Below are 16,854 nucleotides of genomic sequence, written 5' to 3' on the forward strand. Positions count from 1 at the left end.
TAGCATGTGATGTTCAGAACTAGCATACCCACCGAAAACCTCTGAATTTACTAAATTACTCATGATAAACGTTGACAAAATACATAACAATTATTTTAATAATTATACATACAGAACTCCTTTAGGCAATCGCTATGTCAGATTTTAAAATAGCTTAGAAAAATTGGATTACCTTTGCTGTTCTTCGTCAGAATGCACTCCCAGGACTTCTACTTCAACAACAAATGTTGTTTTGGTTCCAAATAATCCATAGTTTTATCCAAATACCTCCGTTTTGTTTGTGCGTTCAGGTCACTATCCGAAGGGTAACGCGCGAGCGTATTCCGTGACAACAAATGTCAAAATATTCCATTACCGTACTTAGAAGCATATCAAACGCTGTTTAAAATCCATTTTTATGCTATTTTTCTCGTAAAACAGCGATAATATTCCAACCGGGCAACGTTGTATTCATTCAAGGAGTGAAAGAAAAAAAGTCTCGTGAACGCGCACTGTCCCCAGGCATGTCCCCAGGCAGTCCACTTACAAACTCTGCTGCTGTACTTTGCCCAGAGACAATGGAAGCCTTAGAAAGTGTCACGTAACAGCATAGATGTTGTAATTTCGATAAAGATGCAACAGAAGGACTACAAATTGTCAGACAGGCCACTTCCTGCCTGGAATCTTCTCAGGTTTTTGCCTGCTATATGAGTTCTGTTATACTCACAGACACCATTCAAACAGTTTTAGAAACTTTAGAGTGTTTTCTATCCAAATCTACTAATTATGCATATTCTAGTTTCTGGGCAAGAGTAGTAACCAGATTAAATTGGGTACGTTTTTTTTATCCGGCCGTGAAAATACTGCCCCCTATCCCAAACAGGTTAAGAATACAAGCCTGAAACAATTTATAAAGACTGTTGACATCTAGTGGAACCCATAGGAAGTGCAATTTGAGTCCTAAGTCAATGGATACTGTAATGGCATTCAATAGATAACAACAAAAATAAAAAAAATCCCACTTCCTGGATGGATTTTTCTCAGGTTTTCGCCTGCCATATCAGTTCTGTTATACTCACAGACATTATTTTAACAGTTTTGTAAACTTTTGTGTTTTCTATCCAAATCTACCAATTATATTCATATCCTAGATTCTCTGCCTGAGTAGCAGGCAGTTTACTTTGGGTACACGTTTCATCCGGAGGTGAAAATAGTGCCCCCTACGCTAATGAAATTAAACCCCTACTAGACAACAGACAACTCACGAGGCAGTGGTCTGTGGTCTGCAGGGCACGAGGCTACAAGGCAGTGGTCTGCAGGGCACGAGGCTACAAGGCAGTGGTCTGCAGGGCACGAGGCTACAAGGCAGTGGTCTGCAGGGCACGAGGCTACAAGGCAGTGGTCTGCAGGGCACGAGGCTACAAGGCAGTGGTCTGCAGGGCACCTCTATGTATTACACTTTGTTTCTTCTATTGTGATTGATGGGGTTGTTTCTGCAGTGACATGTTTGTGGTTTTAGGCTGGGTTTCTGTATAGCACTTTGACATCTGCTGATGTAAAAAAAAAAGGCTTTATAAAGAAATTAGATTTGATGTTGACCAAAGGGGGGTGTGTGTGTGTCCGTCCAGGTATGACAAGGAGGGCCACTCTATGGATGGCCAGTCTCTGACGGAGGCGAGGACAGGTGGAGGAGGAGGAGGGAACACCAACTGGAAGACCCTGGCTGACATCAAGACGGAGCACCTCGGACACGGAGACAAGGTTTGTTGCCGCCCATGGCACGCACACATATGGCACGCACACATATGGCACGCACACATATGGCACGCACACACGGCACGCACACACATGGCACGCACACATATGGCACGCACAAAAACATACTTTTATGTAGACAAACACATGTACATCCAAACATTCTAAAATATAAGGTCCTACATATTGCCTTTCTTTGTTGACTTAATTCGAAGCAAGAATATTCAAAGACAACCTGAAAGACAATATTGAATACAAGCCATCACTTGTTTTAAAAGTGTGAAGTAGACCAACCTGCATTGTGGATCCAACACACAGCAGGCAGCATTCCATACAGCATCTCTATCTCAGTCACTATGGAGCAGGATTCTCTTGTCTTGGCTGACAGTCATGATGTTAAATCTTTGTAATCAGAGCGACTCAATAAATGACTGCGTTGCTGATTCCCGAGCTTGTTTTTAAAGCAGAATGCTGGCTTGTTTGTGTTTAAAATGCGACCCTGTTCCCTACATAGTGCTCTACTTTAGTCCAGGGCCCAATGGCACTCTATGCCATATGGGACCTGGTCAAAAGTAGAGTGCCATTTGGGATGCAACCCTACGGTTTTCTGGTGTTCTCCATCATTAATCACCAACATTAGGTGTCCTCTGCATCCCTCTCCCTACCTAGGTATATGCTTAATGTGAAGTCACATTTATCTCCCATATTGATTGTGAAGAGAAGAAGGGCTCCATTCATTCAGCTTGGTAATGAAGTGGTTGCACTCAGATAAGTCAAGTAATAAATGTGCTTGTAATTTCAGCTTCTTATTTACATTTTATGGAAATGGAGGAAGGGTGAAAAGGTGGATAATTAATCTACGGTTATGGAAACTGATTTTTCCTTTGATATTTGGAGTATAAAGCTATATTAATTTATCCTGGGCCTTGGTTTTTAACCTCCGTATTGGAATAAGTAGGAGGGATGAGAGGATTTGAATTAGGTTTATTTGACTAACGTCTGAAGAGAGTCCTTGGGTTAGAACAGCACTGGGAGAGAGGCGTGGATGGAAAGAGGATAGCGCGCAAGCCCAGGACATAGGGAGGATGGGGCTATATAGTACCGCTATATAGTAAAATGTACAGTATTTGACTATATAGCGGTATTGATGCACGGACCGGTTTGGGTTTTTACTTTACCTTCTATAACGATATTTGAATGTTTGGTTTGTTAAATGTGATACGCCGTGTGTAATGTCCATTTGTATAGTTGAGTCAGCTACTTGAGTCGTCCCTCTCCGCTCTCTCTCCACGCCGCTTTCCACACAGACCTAGTCCCACCCCCTGTCATTCAAGGAGCGCATTTGTTGTTGCTTGACCATGAGACACTTGATTTCAGTCTGCATGGTCAATGCAGCATATTCAACAATGTTGATGACAACAATGTTTCCACTTTGATTTTAATAAAATCCACAAGCGTTCTATAATTACAATATTAGTTTGTTTCTTACATCTGCAAACAGCTAGTTTGTATTTTCTTAGCAAGTTAACCTAAATCGTGTTAGCCACTAATGCTAATCGCTAGCTAACAGTATCTTCTAAATCAAAGAGGAATAGGCGAAGCATGAATATGTTTGCTATATGAGTAAAGATTTAACTTCTTATGGCTCAAATCCCGTTAACGGGATCGATTTGACAACATCCGGTGAAATGGCAGAGCGCTAAGCAAACAATGCTATTATGTGAGGACAGCACCCCATCAAACAACAGACAATCATATTTCATCCCACCAGGCGCGACACAAAACTCAGAAATAACGATATAATTCATGCCTTACCTTTGACGAGCTTCTTCTGTTGGCACTCCAATATGTCCCATAAACATCACAAGTGATCCTTTTGTTTGATTAATTCCGTCGTTATATATCCAAAATGTCAATTTATTTGGCTCGTTTGATCCAGAAAAACACCGGATCCAACTCGCGCAACATGACAAAAAAATATCTCAAGTTACCTGTAATCTTTGTCCAAACATTTCAAACAACTTTCCTAATACAACTTTAGGTATTTTTTTTACGTAAATAATCGATAAAATGTAAGACTGGATAAACTGCGTTCAATACCGGAGGAAAACAAAGTGGAGTGTGTTTTTCAGATCATGCGCCTCTATCAAACAGTACACTTCCCTCGAGCCTCATTCTGAACAGGGCTACTTTTTCATTACACAAAGGAAAAACATCAACCAATATCTAAAGACTGTTGACATCCAGTGGAAGCGATAGGAACTGCAAGCAACTGCCTTAGAATTATGGATTCTCAATGAAAACCCATTGGAAAGAGTGACCGAAAAATAAAAAATAAATTCCTGGATGGTTTGTCCTCGGGGTTTCGCCTGACAAATAAGTTCTGTTATACTCACAGACATCATTCAAACAGTTTTAGAAACCTTAGAAAACACTATCCAAATCTACCAATTATATGCATATCCTAGCTTCTGGGCCTGAGTAGCAGGCAGTATACTTTGGGCACACTTTTCATCCGGACGTGAAAATAGCGCCCTCAAGCCATGAGAAGTTAATGTAGCCAAAGAATATAGGGTCCCCCTAGGAAACACGGAACATCACTTTGGTTCCTACCCTGTTAAAAAAAATACTTTTTTATTTTACCTTTATTTAACCAGGTAAGCTAGTTGAGAACAAGTTCTCATTTACAACTGCGACCTGGCCAAGATAAAGCAAAGCAGTGCGACACAAACAACAACACAGAGTTACACATGTAATAAATAAGCGTACAGTCAATAACACAATAGAAGGGGGAAAAGTCTATATACAGTGTGTGCAAATGGCGTGAGGAGGTAAGGCAATAAATAGGCCAAAGTAGCAAAGTAATTACACTTTAGCAAATTAACACTAGACTGATAGAGGAGATGATGATGTGCAAGTAGAAATACTGGTGTACAAAGGAGCAGAAAAGTAAATAAAAACAATATGGGGATGAGGTAGGTAGATTGGATGGGCTATTTACAGATGGGCTATGTACAGCTGCAGCGATCGGTTAGCTGCTCAGATAGCTGATGTTTAAAGTTAGTAAGGGAAATATAGTTCTCCAGCTTCAGCGATTTTTGCAATTCGTTCCAGTCATTGGCAGCAGAGAACTGGAAGGAAAGGCGCCCAAAGGAGGTGTTGGCTTTGGGGACTACCAGTGAGATATACCTGCTGGAGCGTGTGCTACGGGTGGGTGTTGGTATCGTGACCAGTGAGCTGAGGTAAGGCGGAGCTTTACCTAGCATAGACTTATAGATGACCTGGAGCCAGTGGGTCTGGCGACGAATATGTAGCGAGGGTCAGCCGACTAGAGCATACAGGTCGCAGTGGTGGGTGATATAAGGGGCTTTGGTGACAAAACGGATGGCACTGTGATAGACTGTATCCAGTTTGCTGAGTAGAGTGTTGGAAGCTATTTTACATTTACGTCATTTAGCAGACGCTCTTATCCAGAGCGACTTACAAATTGGTGCATTCACTTTATGATATCCAGTGGAACAACCACTTTGCAATAGTACATCTATATCTTTTTTGGGGGGGAGGGTTAGAAGGATTACTTAATCCTATCCCAGGTATTCCTTAAAGAGGTGGGGTTTCCGGAAGGTGGTGATTGACTCCGCTGTCCTGGCGTCGTGAGGGAGCTTGTTCCACCATTGGGGTGCCAGAGCAGCGAACAGTTTTGACTGGCCTGAGCGGGAACTGTGCTTCCTCAGAGGTAGGGAGTCGAGCAGGCCAGAGGTGGATGAACGCAGTGCCCTTCTTTGGGTGTAGGGACTGATCAGAGCCTGAAGGTACGGCGGTGCCGTTCCCCTCACAGCTCCGTAGGCAAGCACCATGGTCTTTGTAAATTACATCGTCGTGGATCGGTAGGATAGTCAGTTTTACGAGGGTATGTTTGGCGGCATGAGTAAAGGATGCTTTGGATTGGAGATGTTTAATATGAGTCTGGAAGGAGAGTTTACAGTCTAGCCAGACACCTAGGTATTTGTAGTTGTCCACATATTCTAAGTCAGATCCGTCCAGAATAGTGATGCTAGTCGGGCGGGCAGGTGTGGGCAGCGAACGGTTGAAGAGCATGCATTTGGTTTTACTAGCGTTTAAGAGCAGTTGGGGGCCACGGAAGGAGTGTTGTATGGCATTGAAGCTCATTTTGAGGTTAGTTAAGTGTCCAAAGAAGGGCCAGATGTATACAGAATGGTGTCGTCTGCATAGAGGTGGATCAGGGAATCACCCGCAGCAAGAGCGACATCGTTGATATACAGAGAAAATAGTCGGCCCGAGAATTGAACCCTGTGGTACCGCCATAGAGACTGCCGGAGGTCCGGACAACAGGCCCTCCGATTTGACACACTGAACTGTCTGAGAAGTAGTTGGTGAACCAGGCGAGGCAGTCATTTGAGAAACCAAGGCTGTTGAGTCTGCCGATAAGAATGTGGTGATTGACCGAGTCGAAAGCCTTGGCCAGGTCGATGAAGACGGCTGCACAGTACTGTCTTTTATCGATGGCGGTTATGATATTGTTTAGTACCTTGAGCGTGGCTGAGATGCACCCGTGACCAGCTCGGAAACCGGATTGCGCAGCGGAGAAGGTACGGTGGGATTCGAAATGGTCAGTGATCTGTTTATTAGCTTGGCTTTCGAAGACTTTAGAAAGGCAGGGCAGGATGGATATAGGTCTATAGCTGTTTGGGTCTAGAATGTCACCCACTTTTGAAGAGGGGGATGACCGCAGCAGCTTTACAATCTTTATGGATCTCGGATGATACGAAAGAGGTTGAACAGACTGGTAATAGGGGTTGCAACAATGGCGGCTGATAATTTTACAAAGAGAGGGTCCAGATTGTCTAGCTCGTCCATGGCATTTTCATTCGTTGTCATGTCAAACAACACTGTATTCAATGTGCCCACTATGATTTATATTCTAACTATATAATTATAATAAACATTCTATTTCCATGATTCCAAAAGTTCACTTAAGTGTTTTGATCTAAATCAATAAGCTAAGGACCCTGGGACTGGATCCTGGGCTGCCCCCAGGTGGTAAGGTTAGGCAACAACACATCTGCCACGTTGACCCTCAACACAGGGAAGCCTCGTGGTGCGTGGTTAGTCTCCTCCTGTACTCCCTGTTCACCTACGACTGCGTTGCCAAGCACGACTCCAACACCGTCATTAAGTTTGCTGACGACACAACGGTGGTAGGCCTGATCACAGACAACGATGAGACAGCCGATAGGGAGGAAGTCAGAGAACTGGCAGTGTGGTGCCAGGACAACAACCTCTCCCTCAACGTGAGCAAGACAAAGAAGCTGATCATGGACTACAGGAAAAGGAGGGCCGAACACGGCCCCATTCACATCAACAGGGCTGTAGTGCAGCGGGTCAATAATTTCAAGCTCATTGGTGTCCACATCATCAACAAATGATAGTCCAAGCATACCAAGACAGTTGTGAACAGAGCACAACAACACCTTTTCTCCCTCAGGAGACTGAAAAGATTTGGCATGGATCCTCAAAAAGTTTCACAGCTGCACCATTGAGAGCATCCTGACTGGTTGCATCACCTCCTGGTATGGCAACTGCTCGGCATCTGACCTTAAGGTGCTACAGAGGGTAGTGCGTACGGCCCAGTACATCACAGGGGCCAAGCTTCCTGCTATCCAGGACCGATATAATAGGCGGTGTCAGAGGAAAGCCCATAAAATTGTGTAAGACTCGAGTCACCCAAGTCATATAGACTGTTCTCGCTGCACCGCACGGCAAGCAGTACCGGAGCGCCAAGTCTAGGTCCAAAATGCTCCTTAACAACTTCTACCCACAAGTCATAAGACTACTGAACAATGAATCAAATGACCACCCGGACTATTTACATTGACCCCCCCCCCCCCCTTTGTTTTTACGCTGCTGATACTCACTGTTTTATCTATGCATATTAATTTTACCCCTACCTACACAAATTACCTCAATTAACCTTTACCCCTGCACATTGACTCGGTGTCCCGGTAGCCCCTGTATATAGCCTCGTTATTGTTATTTTCTGTAACGTTTTATATTATTTTTTACTTTAGTTTTAGTCAATATTTTCTCAACTCTATTTCTTGAACTGCATTGTTGGTTAAGTAAAATTTGATTTAATATAGGCTAACCAGTTACTTGACACTCCCCTCACATTGTAGAGTGTATGGACACCTATATGGGCTAACCAGTTACTTGACAGTCCCCTCACATTGTAAAGTAGATTCTATAGGTTACATTCACATGCAGTAATGCCATTATTGTGGTTAGTCAGATTAATATAATAGTTTAAAACGTTTACATGCAAGGATAACGATTTCCCTAATAATCCTGTTTACATGGACCCTTCTGACATCAGGTTTCCTGATGGGACTCTTGATAAATTCAGGAAATTGCCAATGAAATAAATATTCTACCACAGGGACCCTGTTATTTTTGCGACGTCTTTTTGATTGGGAGTTGGGACATGTAACGTTTGTATGTGAGAACTATTTCTAAGATGCATGCTTTCAGTTTTTTCTGAACTCACTTCACTCGCACATAAGAGGGAGGCTTGCACAACCGGTGCTGGCACTGGTACAGATCAAATACACCACTGGAACGCCAATTGAGCCGTTTACATGTCTTAATCATTTGCAAGATTGTTCAGAAAACCAAGTGTTTTAATCGCCGTATGCTTACTTCGATTTTGGCCTTCCGTCGATTTTTAAGATCAGCAGAGTAAGGTGTTTACATTACTATTTCTATACACGGCCTACTGCCATGATCGGTTTAATATAGAATTATTAGTGTGCATGTAAACGTACTCAACATCTCATTGTAGAGTAGGCTGTTGGCACTATATGCTAACCAGTATTAGCATTGCTGATTCACTAGTTCCCTTGACCTTCATTAGAGTCCTCCAGACTATCCTGTTGGGTTAAGGAGATTTCTCTTGGCATTAGGCTGTAGTACTAGAGGAAGGGAGAGGTGTGACCCAGGACTCTAGATCAGCCTGTATTGTCTGAGATGAGGAGCTGACTCAAGCACAGTCTGTCCTCTCCTGGTACTGCTCCTGCTCAGCCCGTGGAGACACGGGGTCACAAGGTCGGCCCTCTGAAGGCCCTCCGCAAGTCAGCAGCAATTAATTGTCCCTGTCACAAAGTCTCTGTCACAATCTCAAATTTCCACAACACCGGCTTGCCCTCTCGACAGCGAATGGCTAACCCCGTCCACAGCCCGCTCCCTCCCGATGGCTTGATGCTGCCTGCGTATGTAAAGCCTTGTGACAAAGACAGGAGGGATTAAAATCAGGAGGAAAATTCCCTCTGTGGTGAGTGACTCGTTAATTTCAGAGGTATTAACTTGATTCATTAGTGCTCTTTGGGGAAGCTGCAGTGCAGGGAGGGAAGTATGAGGTGTTTGTTAAAACAACTGTAGCGTAGCACCCCGTATTATCAGCATATTCAACAGCGTTTAAGAAATATTACCTTCAACAGTGTTATCTTGTGATCAAGCCATCAACGTTTTGATTATTGGTGCCGTAACCATGTTAGCTAACAGGTTAGCAGCTAGCATGTTTTACATTTCAATGCAAATACTACTACTATCAACTTTTTGATAAGCGGTTTAGCAAAAATAAATACCGTATTATTGGCATACAGTCCCCAGTTATTGGCCACCTTACTATTTTGTTCAATTACACGCTATATCCATTTAATTTTGTTCAAAAAAGACACCAACCTCGTATCTGAAGTGTTTACAAGATAGTTGGCTAGCCTTCCAGTAAAAAAATAAATAAAATGACTTGCCTGTCAACGTTTCATTGCATAGCCCGGTGCGCTCTTAAATGGTTCTTCACCAATATCTTCAGTGTTGTAACCAAATAATGTCTCATTTGTTTTACAAATGTATCTTGTGTTTTAAGAAAGTTGATAACAGTTTAATACTAACATATACATGAGTATGAATCATTTAGGTAAAAAGTTGGATGTTAAATGATGTGTGGTCTGTTGCGCAGTCACATTTTACAATATACAGCGTGTCCCACAAAATTTGTATTTATTTTTATTCATTTAACCTTTATTTAACTAGGTAAGTCAGTTAAGAACAAATTCTTATTTACTATGATGGCGTACCAAAAGGCCTCCTGCGGGGACGGGGGCTGGGATAAAATATATATAAAATATATATATATATCGATAGATAGATATAGAGATTATCTATCTATATACACTGCTCAAAAAAATAAAGGGAACACTAAAATAACACATCCTAGATCTGAATGAATGAAATAATCTTATTAAATACTTTTTTCTTTACATAGTTGAATGTGCTGACAACAAAATCACACAAAAAGAATCAATGGAAATCCAATTTATCAACCCATGGAGGTCTGGATTTGGAGTCACACTCAAAATTAAAGTGGAAAACCACACTACAGGCTGATCCAACTTTGATGTAATGTCCTTAAAACAAGTCAAAATGAGGCTCAGTAGTGTGTGTGGCCTCCACATGCCTGTATGACCTCCCTACAACGCCTGGGCATGCTCCTGATGAGGTCGCGGATGGTCTCCTGAGGGATCTCCTCCCAGACCTGGACTAAAGCATCCGCCAACTCCTGGACAGTCTGTGGTGCAACGTGGCGTCGGTGGATGGAGCGGTGACATGATTTCCCAGATGTGCTCAATTGGATTCAGGTCTGGGGAACGGGCGGGCCAGTCCATAGCATCAATGCCTTCCTCTTGCAGGAACTGCTGACACACTCCAGCCACATGAGGTCTAGCATTGTCTTGCATTAGGAGGAACACAGGGCCAACCGCACCAGCATATGGTCTCACAAGGGGTCTGAGGATCTCATCTCGGTACCTAATGGCAGTCAGGCTACCTCTGGCGAGCACATGGAGGGCTGTGCGGCCCCCCAAAGAAATGCCACCCCACACCATGACTGACCCACCGCCAAACCGGTCATGCTGGAGGATGTTGCAGGCAGCAGAACGTTCTCCACGGCGTCTCCAGCCTCTGTCACGTTTGTCACGTGCTCAGTGTGAACCTGCTTTCATCTGTGAAGAGCACAGGGTGCTAGTGGCGAATTTGCCAATCTTGGTGTTCTCTGGCAAATGCCAAACGTCCTGCACGGTGTTGGGCTGTAAGCACAACCCCCACCTGTGGACGTCGGGCCCTCATACCACCCTCATGGAGTCTGTTTCTGACCGTTTGAGCAGACACATGCACATTTGTGGCCTGCTGGAGGTCATTTTGCAGGGCTCTGGCAGTGCTCCTTCTGCTCCTCCTTGCACAAAGGCGGAGGTAGCGGTCCTGCTGCTGGGTTGTTGCCCTCGTACGGCCTCCTCCACGTCTCCTGGTAGCGCCTCCATGCTCTGGACACTACGCTGACAGACACAGCAAACCTTATTGCCACAGCTCGCATTGATGTGCCATCCTGGATGAGCTGCACTACCTGAGCCACTTGTGTGGGTTGTAGACTCCGTCTCATGCTACCACTACAGTGAAAGCACCGCCAGCATTCAAAAGTGACCAAAACATCTGCCAGGAAGCATAGGAACTGAGAAGTGGTCTGTGGTCACCACCTGCAGAACCACTCCTTTATTGGGGGTGTCTTGCTAATTGCCTATAATTTCCACCTGTTGTCTATTCCATTTGCACAACAGCATGTGAAATTTATTGACAATCAGTGTTGCTTCCTAAGTGGACAGTTTGATTTCACAGAAGTGTGATTGACTTGGAGTTACATTGTGTTGTTTAAGTGTTCCCTTTATTTTTTGGAGCAGTGTATTTATTTCTAGATAGATAATCTCTATATCAATCTATCTGACAAAACACACATCACGACAAGAGAGACATTGCATTAAGAGAGACCTAAGATGACAACATAGCAAGGCAGAAACACAGCATGGTAGCAACATGACAACATGGTAGCAGCACAAAACATGGTACAAACATTATTGGGCACAGACAACAGCACAAATGGCAAGAAGGTAGAGACAACAATACATCATGCATTGCAGCCACAACTGTCAGTAAGAGTGTCCATGATTGAGTCTTTGAAGAGATTGAGATAAAACTGTCCAGTTTGAGTGTTTGTTGCAGCTCGTTCCAGTCTCTACCTGTAGCAAACTGAAAAGACGTGTGTGTGTGTGTGTGTGTATAGATATATATTTTTGGAAAACTCTGAACCTAACTTAAATAAATGAAAATTGGTGGTCAGCTAGCTAGAAGGTTGTCTTTAGTTGCAAAACATACCATAATTTTCCAGGACATTTAAATGTTGAGCTCGAAGTGATTTAATCCTCTAACCACTAGAGTGTCCGAAGTTTGGCTTTGTCTGATGTTGGGGGGAAATGTGCTAGTTTTAAAGAGGCGAGCAGTTGGCCTATAGGGGGGGTAATTACGGCCAAAGTGGCAGAAACGTTCCCTTTTGTTTTTCTATTTAATTCCTTCGAAAACTGGAGTTTAAGATTTTGCCTGAGGCCTCCATCTAGATTGTGAATAGAAGGAAAGAAGAAAAACTCCTGCATGCCGAATTCTCAATGAAGTGCACCATGCAGAAATGTCCTGTTTCCTGTCCCCTGCTTTCCTTTCGGTACGCCAGGCAATGTTCCCCTCCATGAATATGAGTCAGGACGCCCAGGTTATTAAAATTCCCCCCATTGTAATCCTACTGTGGGTCTTTATTTTGTATTTATTATGGATCCCCATTAACTGCTGCCAAAACAGCAGCAACTCTTCCTGGGGTGTAAGGAAGTGTTCAGATTTTTAAAAAGAGCACACCCTGTTTTTTCCTCTGGATGAATCCTAATGACTGACTGATGAAGGCACTTGGCCTCAGAGGTTCTCGTGAGCGTTTACATAATGAGATATTACCATGTGGTATTGCCTATAGGCCCTGGTCGAAAGTAGTGTACTATATATATACACTGTTATCCAGAGCGACTTACAGTAGTGAATACATATATTTCATGCATTTTTTTTCCCCAATATTGGGGAAAAAAATGCATGAAATGTATGTATTCACTACTGTAAGTCGCTCTGGATAACAGCGTCTGCTAAATGACTAAAATGTAAATGGAATAGTGGGCTATTTGGGACACAGGCGGTGTTAAGGCTTGGAGGTGTCTGCTCCTTTCACTCCCCCTCAACGTGAGCCTGTTACCCTGTTCTCACCCCACTGTCCCCTCTGTGTCCCCATGGCCACATGCAGGGGTTGTGACGAGCGGTAGGTGAGGGACTAACACAGAGACAGGGTGGGAATGCGAGATGTTAGAAAACAATGAGTATTTGAGGCGTGACTGACAAAGACCTGTCCGTGGCAGCAAGGCGTATGCGTTGGTGGGTGGGGGTATAGAAACAGGAAGGGAACTCTACAACGTGTTGACAGAACAAGAGGTGATGTGACTCATCTCCAACCCTGTTGACACTGAATCACTTCATCATGTTGCTTCCTCCCTCTGCCCTTTGTCTGTCTCCATTTATTTATTTCAGGACTCTCACCAGGTGCTTGTTGTTGATTTCTTTCTAAAAGACTGTTTATGTATATGGGGGTTATAAACTTTGCTTATACCCCCCAAAAAAAGGTGAGGCAGCCTGCCTTTGCTGTGTTGCATGTGTGTTTGGAGCTATGCTATGCAGATTGCAGTTGGTTTGTAATTTTTGCATCCCACTGCAGTAATGTTTCTCTTTAATACAGTTTGAATATTCTTGTTGATGTTCTCTCAGATCGGTTCTTTATGCTTCTCAGTTTTTAGTTCTGCGCCGTGTAATGCCATCAACCTTTACATAGAAATCATGGACCAAGCCTGCACATATGGCCATTACAATATTGCCTGCCACAAAATATCTACGTTTCAAAACGATTGACAGAAGAATTCTGTTATGGTTTGTGTCCAGGCAGACTACTTCAGCTGCATGTATTGCAATATGGTCTTCCACAAAACATCTGGTGTACACATTTTTAAAACAACTAAGAAGTATGTTCAGGAATGTTGTGTGTTTGTCCCTCCAGGCAGACTACTTCAGCTGCATCGCCACCATAGTGTACATCCGTAAGGAGAACTGTCTGTACCAGGCGTGCCCTAGTCAGGACTGCAATAAGAAGGTGGTGGACCAGCAGAACGGCATGTTCCGCTGTGAGAAGTGTGACAAAGAGTTCCCCAACTTCAAGTACCGACTCATCCTCTCTGTGAGTGGCTTACCTCTGTCTAAACCCTCTGGCCTCAGTCACATGGAGAACACACACACACGTGCACACGCATGCATGCATGCACACACACGCTGAGTCCCACTCTGCCACCCCATTCACCCTCACTGTGACAGGGTACCTGCCCTCTCCTGACCCTGTCCCCTAGGCCTCTATTAATTCTCTCCTATCCTCACAGGTCCCTGAGGGTGGGGGCTGTGGCTGCTGTGTTTGTGGGTTTGGCTGTGGCTGAGGGTTTTCTCTGGGGGACTCATCTACTGCTTCTCATTTCTCTCTCTGGCACACACACGTTTGCTTTCTGTCTTTGTCCTTCCTTTCACTCTTGCTCTCTCCTTCACCCCTCCTTTCTTTCTTGCTCTCTTTCTTGTGCTCTTTCTCTTTCTCTCCTTTCTTTCGCTCTTTCTCATAGGCCTCCAGCCAGTCTCCCTTATGGTACTTCTTCTCTCACGGTGCTTAACTAACTCTCTCCATCGGATCTCTTTACAGTCATGTTTGAAGAAGATTATTATGTAATCCATTCTGCTGTCGCTGCTGAAAGCGTCAAATAGTGGCTAGCTATTTAGGATTCATTTTGATTTGTTTTGTTGGGTGTAAATTAGGATTATGTTGTGTTAATTGCTCTATTTTCCCCTCCTTAATGCTGTTGCTCGATGCTGAGGCATTTTGTCTCTGCTTGATTAAAATAGCAGCATTCAAATACTACCTCATTTATCAGCAAACAAGCTCTTGCAGCCAGACATCTAAAATAAGCGGCTTTTCTGTTGTTTTGTTCCTCTCGCCAGTCAGCATATTGCTCTTCTCCCCCGAGCTGGAACATAAACAGTGAATATGCTACCATTGCACGCAGCTTGCATCACACGTACACCTTGGCTCTTCTGGTGTTTGAAGTCCCTGCCTGCCAAATGTATAGAACAGAAGAGTTCTATAATAAGGATTTTCCCAGCAATATAAACTTGTGCAATTGACAATACATTGATTATTCTGCAGCAATGTGACATCATACACAACAATAAACAGTAGGTGCACTATAAAGGGAATAGGGTGCCATGTGTGTTGCAACCAATGATCAATAATGCCCAGATGACGTCTCCCTTTGACTTTCCTCAGTACTCACTCCTACCATGCGTCTGTCTCTGTTCCTCCTCTTGTCCTGCAGGCCAACATAGCAGACTACGGGGACAACCAGTGGGTGACCTGCTTCCAGGAGAGTGCTGAAGCCATCCTGGGACAGAACGCTGCTTACCTAGGGCAACTCAAAGACTCGGTGAGCCTTACTCTCCCACCCGTCTGCCTCCCTGTCTGTCTGGTTCAGAGCCTGGTCTGAGGAAAGGGCCTGGGGAGGTGCTGAACCTCTGCTCTGCCTGAACAGGCTGCTGTGTCGTGTGGGCTCTGTAGGCTCTCATAGAGCCTATATTAAAATAAAAACAATGGCTTTTTCATGGAAACAAGCAAGTTTTTGATTGTCATTAAAGTTAAATTGATCCCATTTTGTTAATTTTCATGCAGAATGAAGCTGCCTTCGAGGAGATCTTTCAGCAGGCCAACTTCCACACGTTCGTCTTCCGCAACAGAGTCAAGCTGGAGACCTACAATGTAAGTATCGCTTGACATATATGGGATTTTTGGGCCTGATACAATACTTATATTTTATATTTGGGAGGCTACACTGGTTACAATTTATTGGCCGACGCATTGTTTTTCAGATGTGTAAAAAAATATATATATATGTATCACAAATTTTGCTCCAAATGAAAACGTCTCTTCATACACTTTAAAATGTAATTTCATACATTTGAAAACCGAAAATAATTTAAATAAATTGAAGTGTTCAGATTAGCATAATTAATTAATTTGATTATTTATCGATAATGGTGGTGTAAAGACCGCTATGATCAATTGGTAAGAGAAAAAGCTCAATATCACCCCATTTTTTTTAATCTGTCTACCAATAGACATTAGACTTTGGCGGTATCCAGATTGTCATACCATACCAGGATATTCAGTAATACCGACACTGAACACACGGGGTGCTGTTTTCAAACCCCACCAATACTCTGTAATACAATGCTAATAATTATGTAAAATCCCATAGAGAATGCTAATGAGCACATTGTGAACATTTTGTACATTTTCTGACCTAAACTATACAAGTAACAAAAAAATGCTACACTGTTTGCTGTATGCACAAAACAAAAATTAGGAAGGGTTTCTCTGCTGTTACCAAGCGAATGCTTGATTTTAGAAGAAGCTAACCACTTAGCTAGATAGCTAACCAGATACTAAATTAGCAAACCAAATGCACAACTGTTGTGAATTCCATACTGTAATTAGATCACCTGGCACATGCTGTACACAAACACCATGTGACTGGGGACTACCGTAAGCTTCATAATAATGTGACAGGTGAAATGAAGAATGCCATGTTCTATATCTCCTAACGTATTGCACAAATTGACTGCAGGTATTTACTTAAAGTAGCGACAAGTATTAAAAAACGTCAAAGAAAAAGTCTCAACGCTATTGATGGTTTTGAAATACCATCCTGTGGCTTTTTCCGAAGGCCCCGGTATACGGTATACCTACCAAGCCCAAAAGACATTTATAACTTCATATAAGGTAGAGGTAGTCTGGTTCGATTCCAGTCGTCTGGATGGGAGGAAAAAGAACACAGACACACACATCTTGTTCAGAGGTTTTACAGAATGCCAATTTATTGAAATCGGCATGTAAGCCGCTTCTTTATACAGTACCAGTCAAGTTTGGACACATCTACTCATTCAAGAGTTTTTGTTTTGATAATTTTCTACATTGTAGAATAATCGTGAAGACATCAAAACTATGAAATAACACATGGAATCATGTAGTAACCAAAAATCGTTTTAAAGTAG

General features: G+C 43.2%; 1 protein-coding gene across 2 annotated transcripts in view; it reads left to right on the top strand.

Annotated features, from left to right (window-relative positions):
* LOC106612933 (replication protein A 70 kDa DNA-binding subunit) overlaps positions 1 to 16,854 on the top strand; it is a 68,587-nt gene that overhangs the window by 29,930 nt on the left and 21,803 nt on the right. For both annotated transcript variants that reach the window (XM_014214598.3, XM_014214599.3), the window contains 4 exons: positions 1,608 to 1,740; positions 13,772 to 13,948; positions 15,123 to 15,230; positions 15,473 to 15,559. In XM_014214598.3, coding sequence (XP_014070073.1) covers positions 1,608 to 1,740; positions 13,772 to 13,948; positions 15,123 to 15,230; positions 15,473 to 15,559 — 505 coding nt within the window. The remainder of the gene's footprint in view (positions 1 to 1,607; positions 1,741 to 13,771; positions 13,949 to 15,122; positions 15,231 to 15,472; positions 15,560 to 16,854) is intronic.

This window comes from Salmo salar, chromosome 09 (genome assembly GCF_965601325.2).
Source record: "Salmo salar chromosome 09, fSalSal1, whole genome shotgun sequence".
In the NCBI taxonomy this organism is placed as follows: domain Eukaryota; kingdom Metazoa; phylum Chordata; class Actinopteri; order Salmoniformes; family Salmonidae; genus Salmo; species Salmo salar.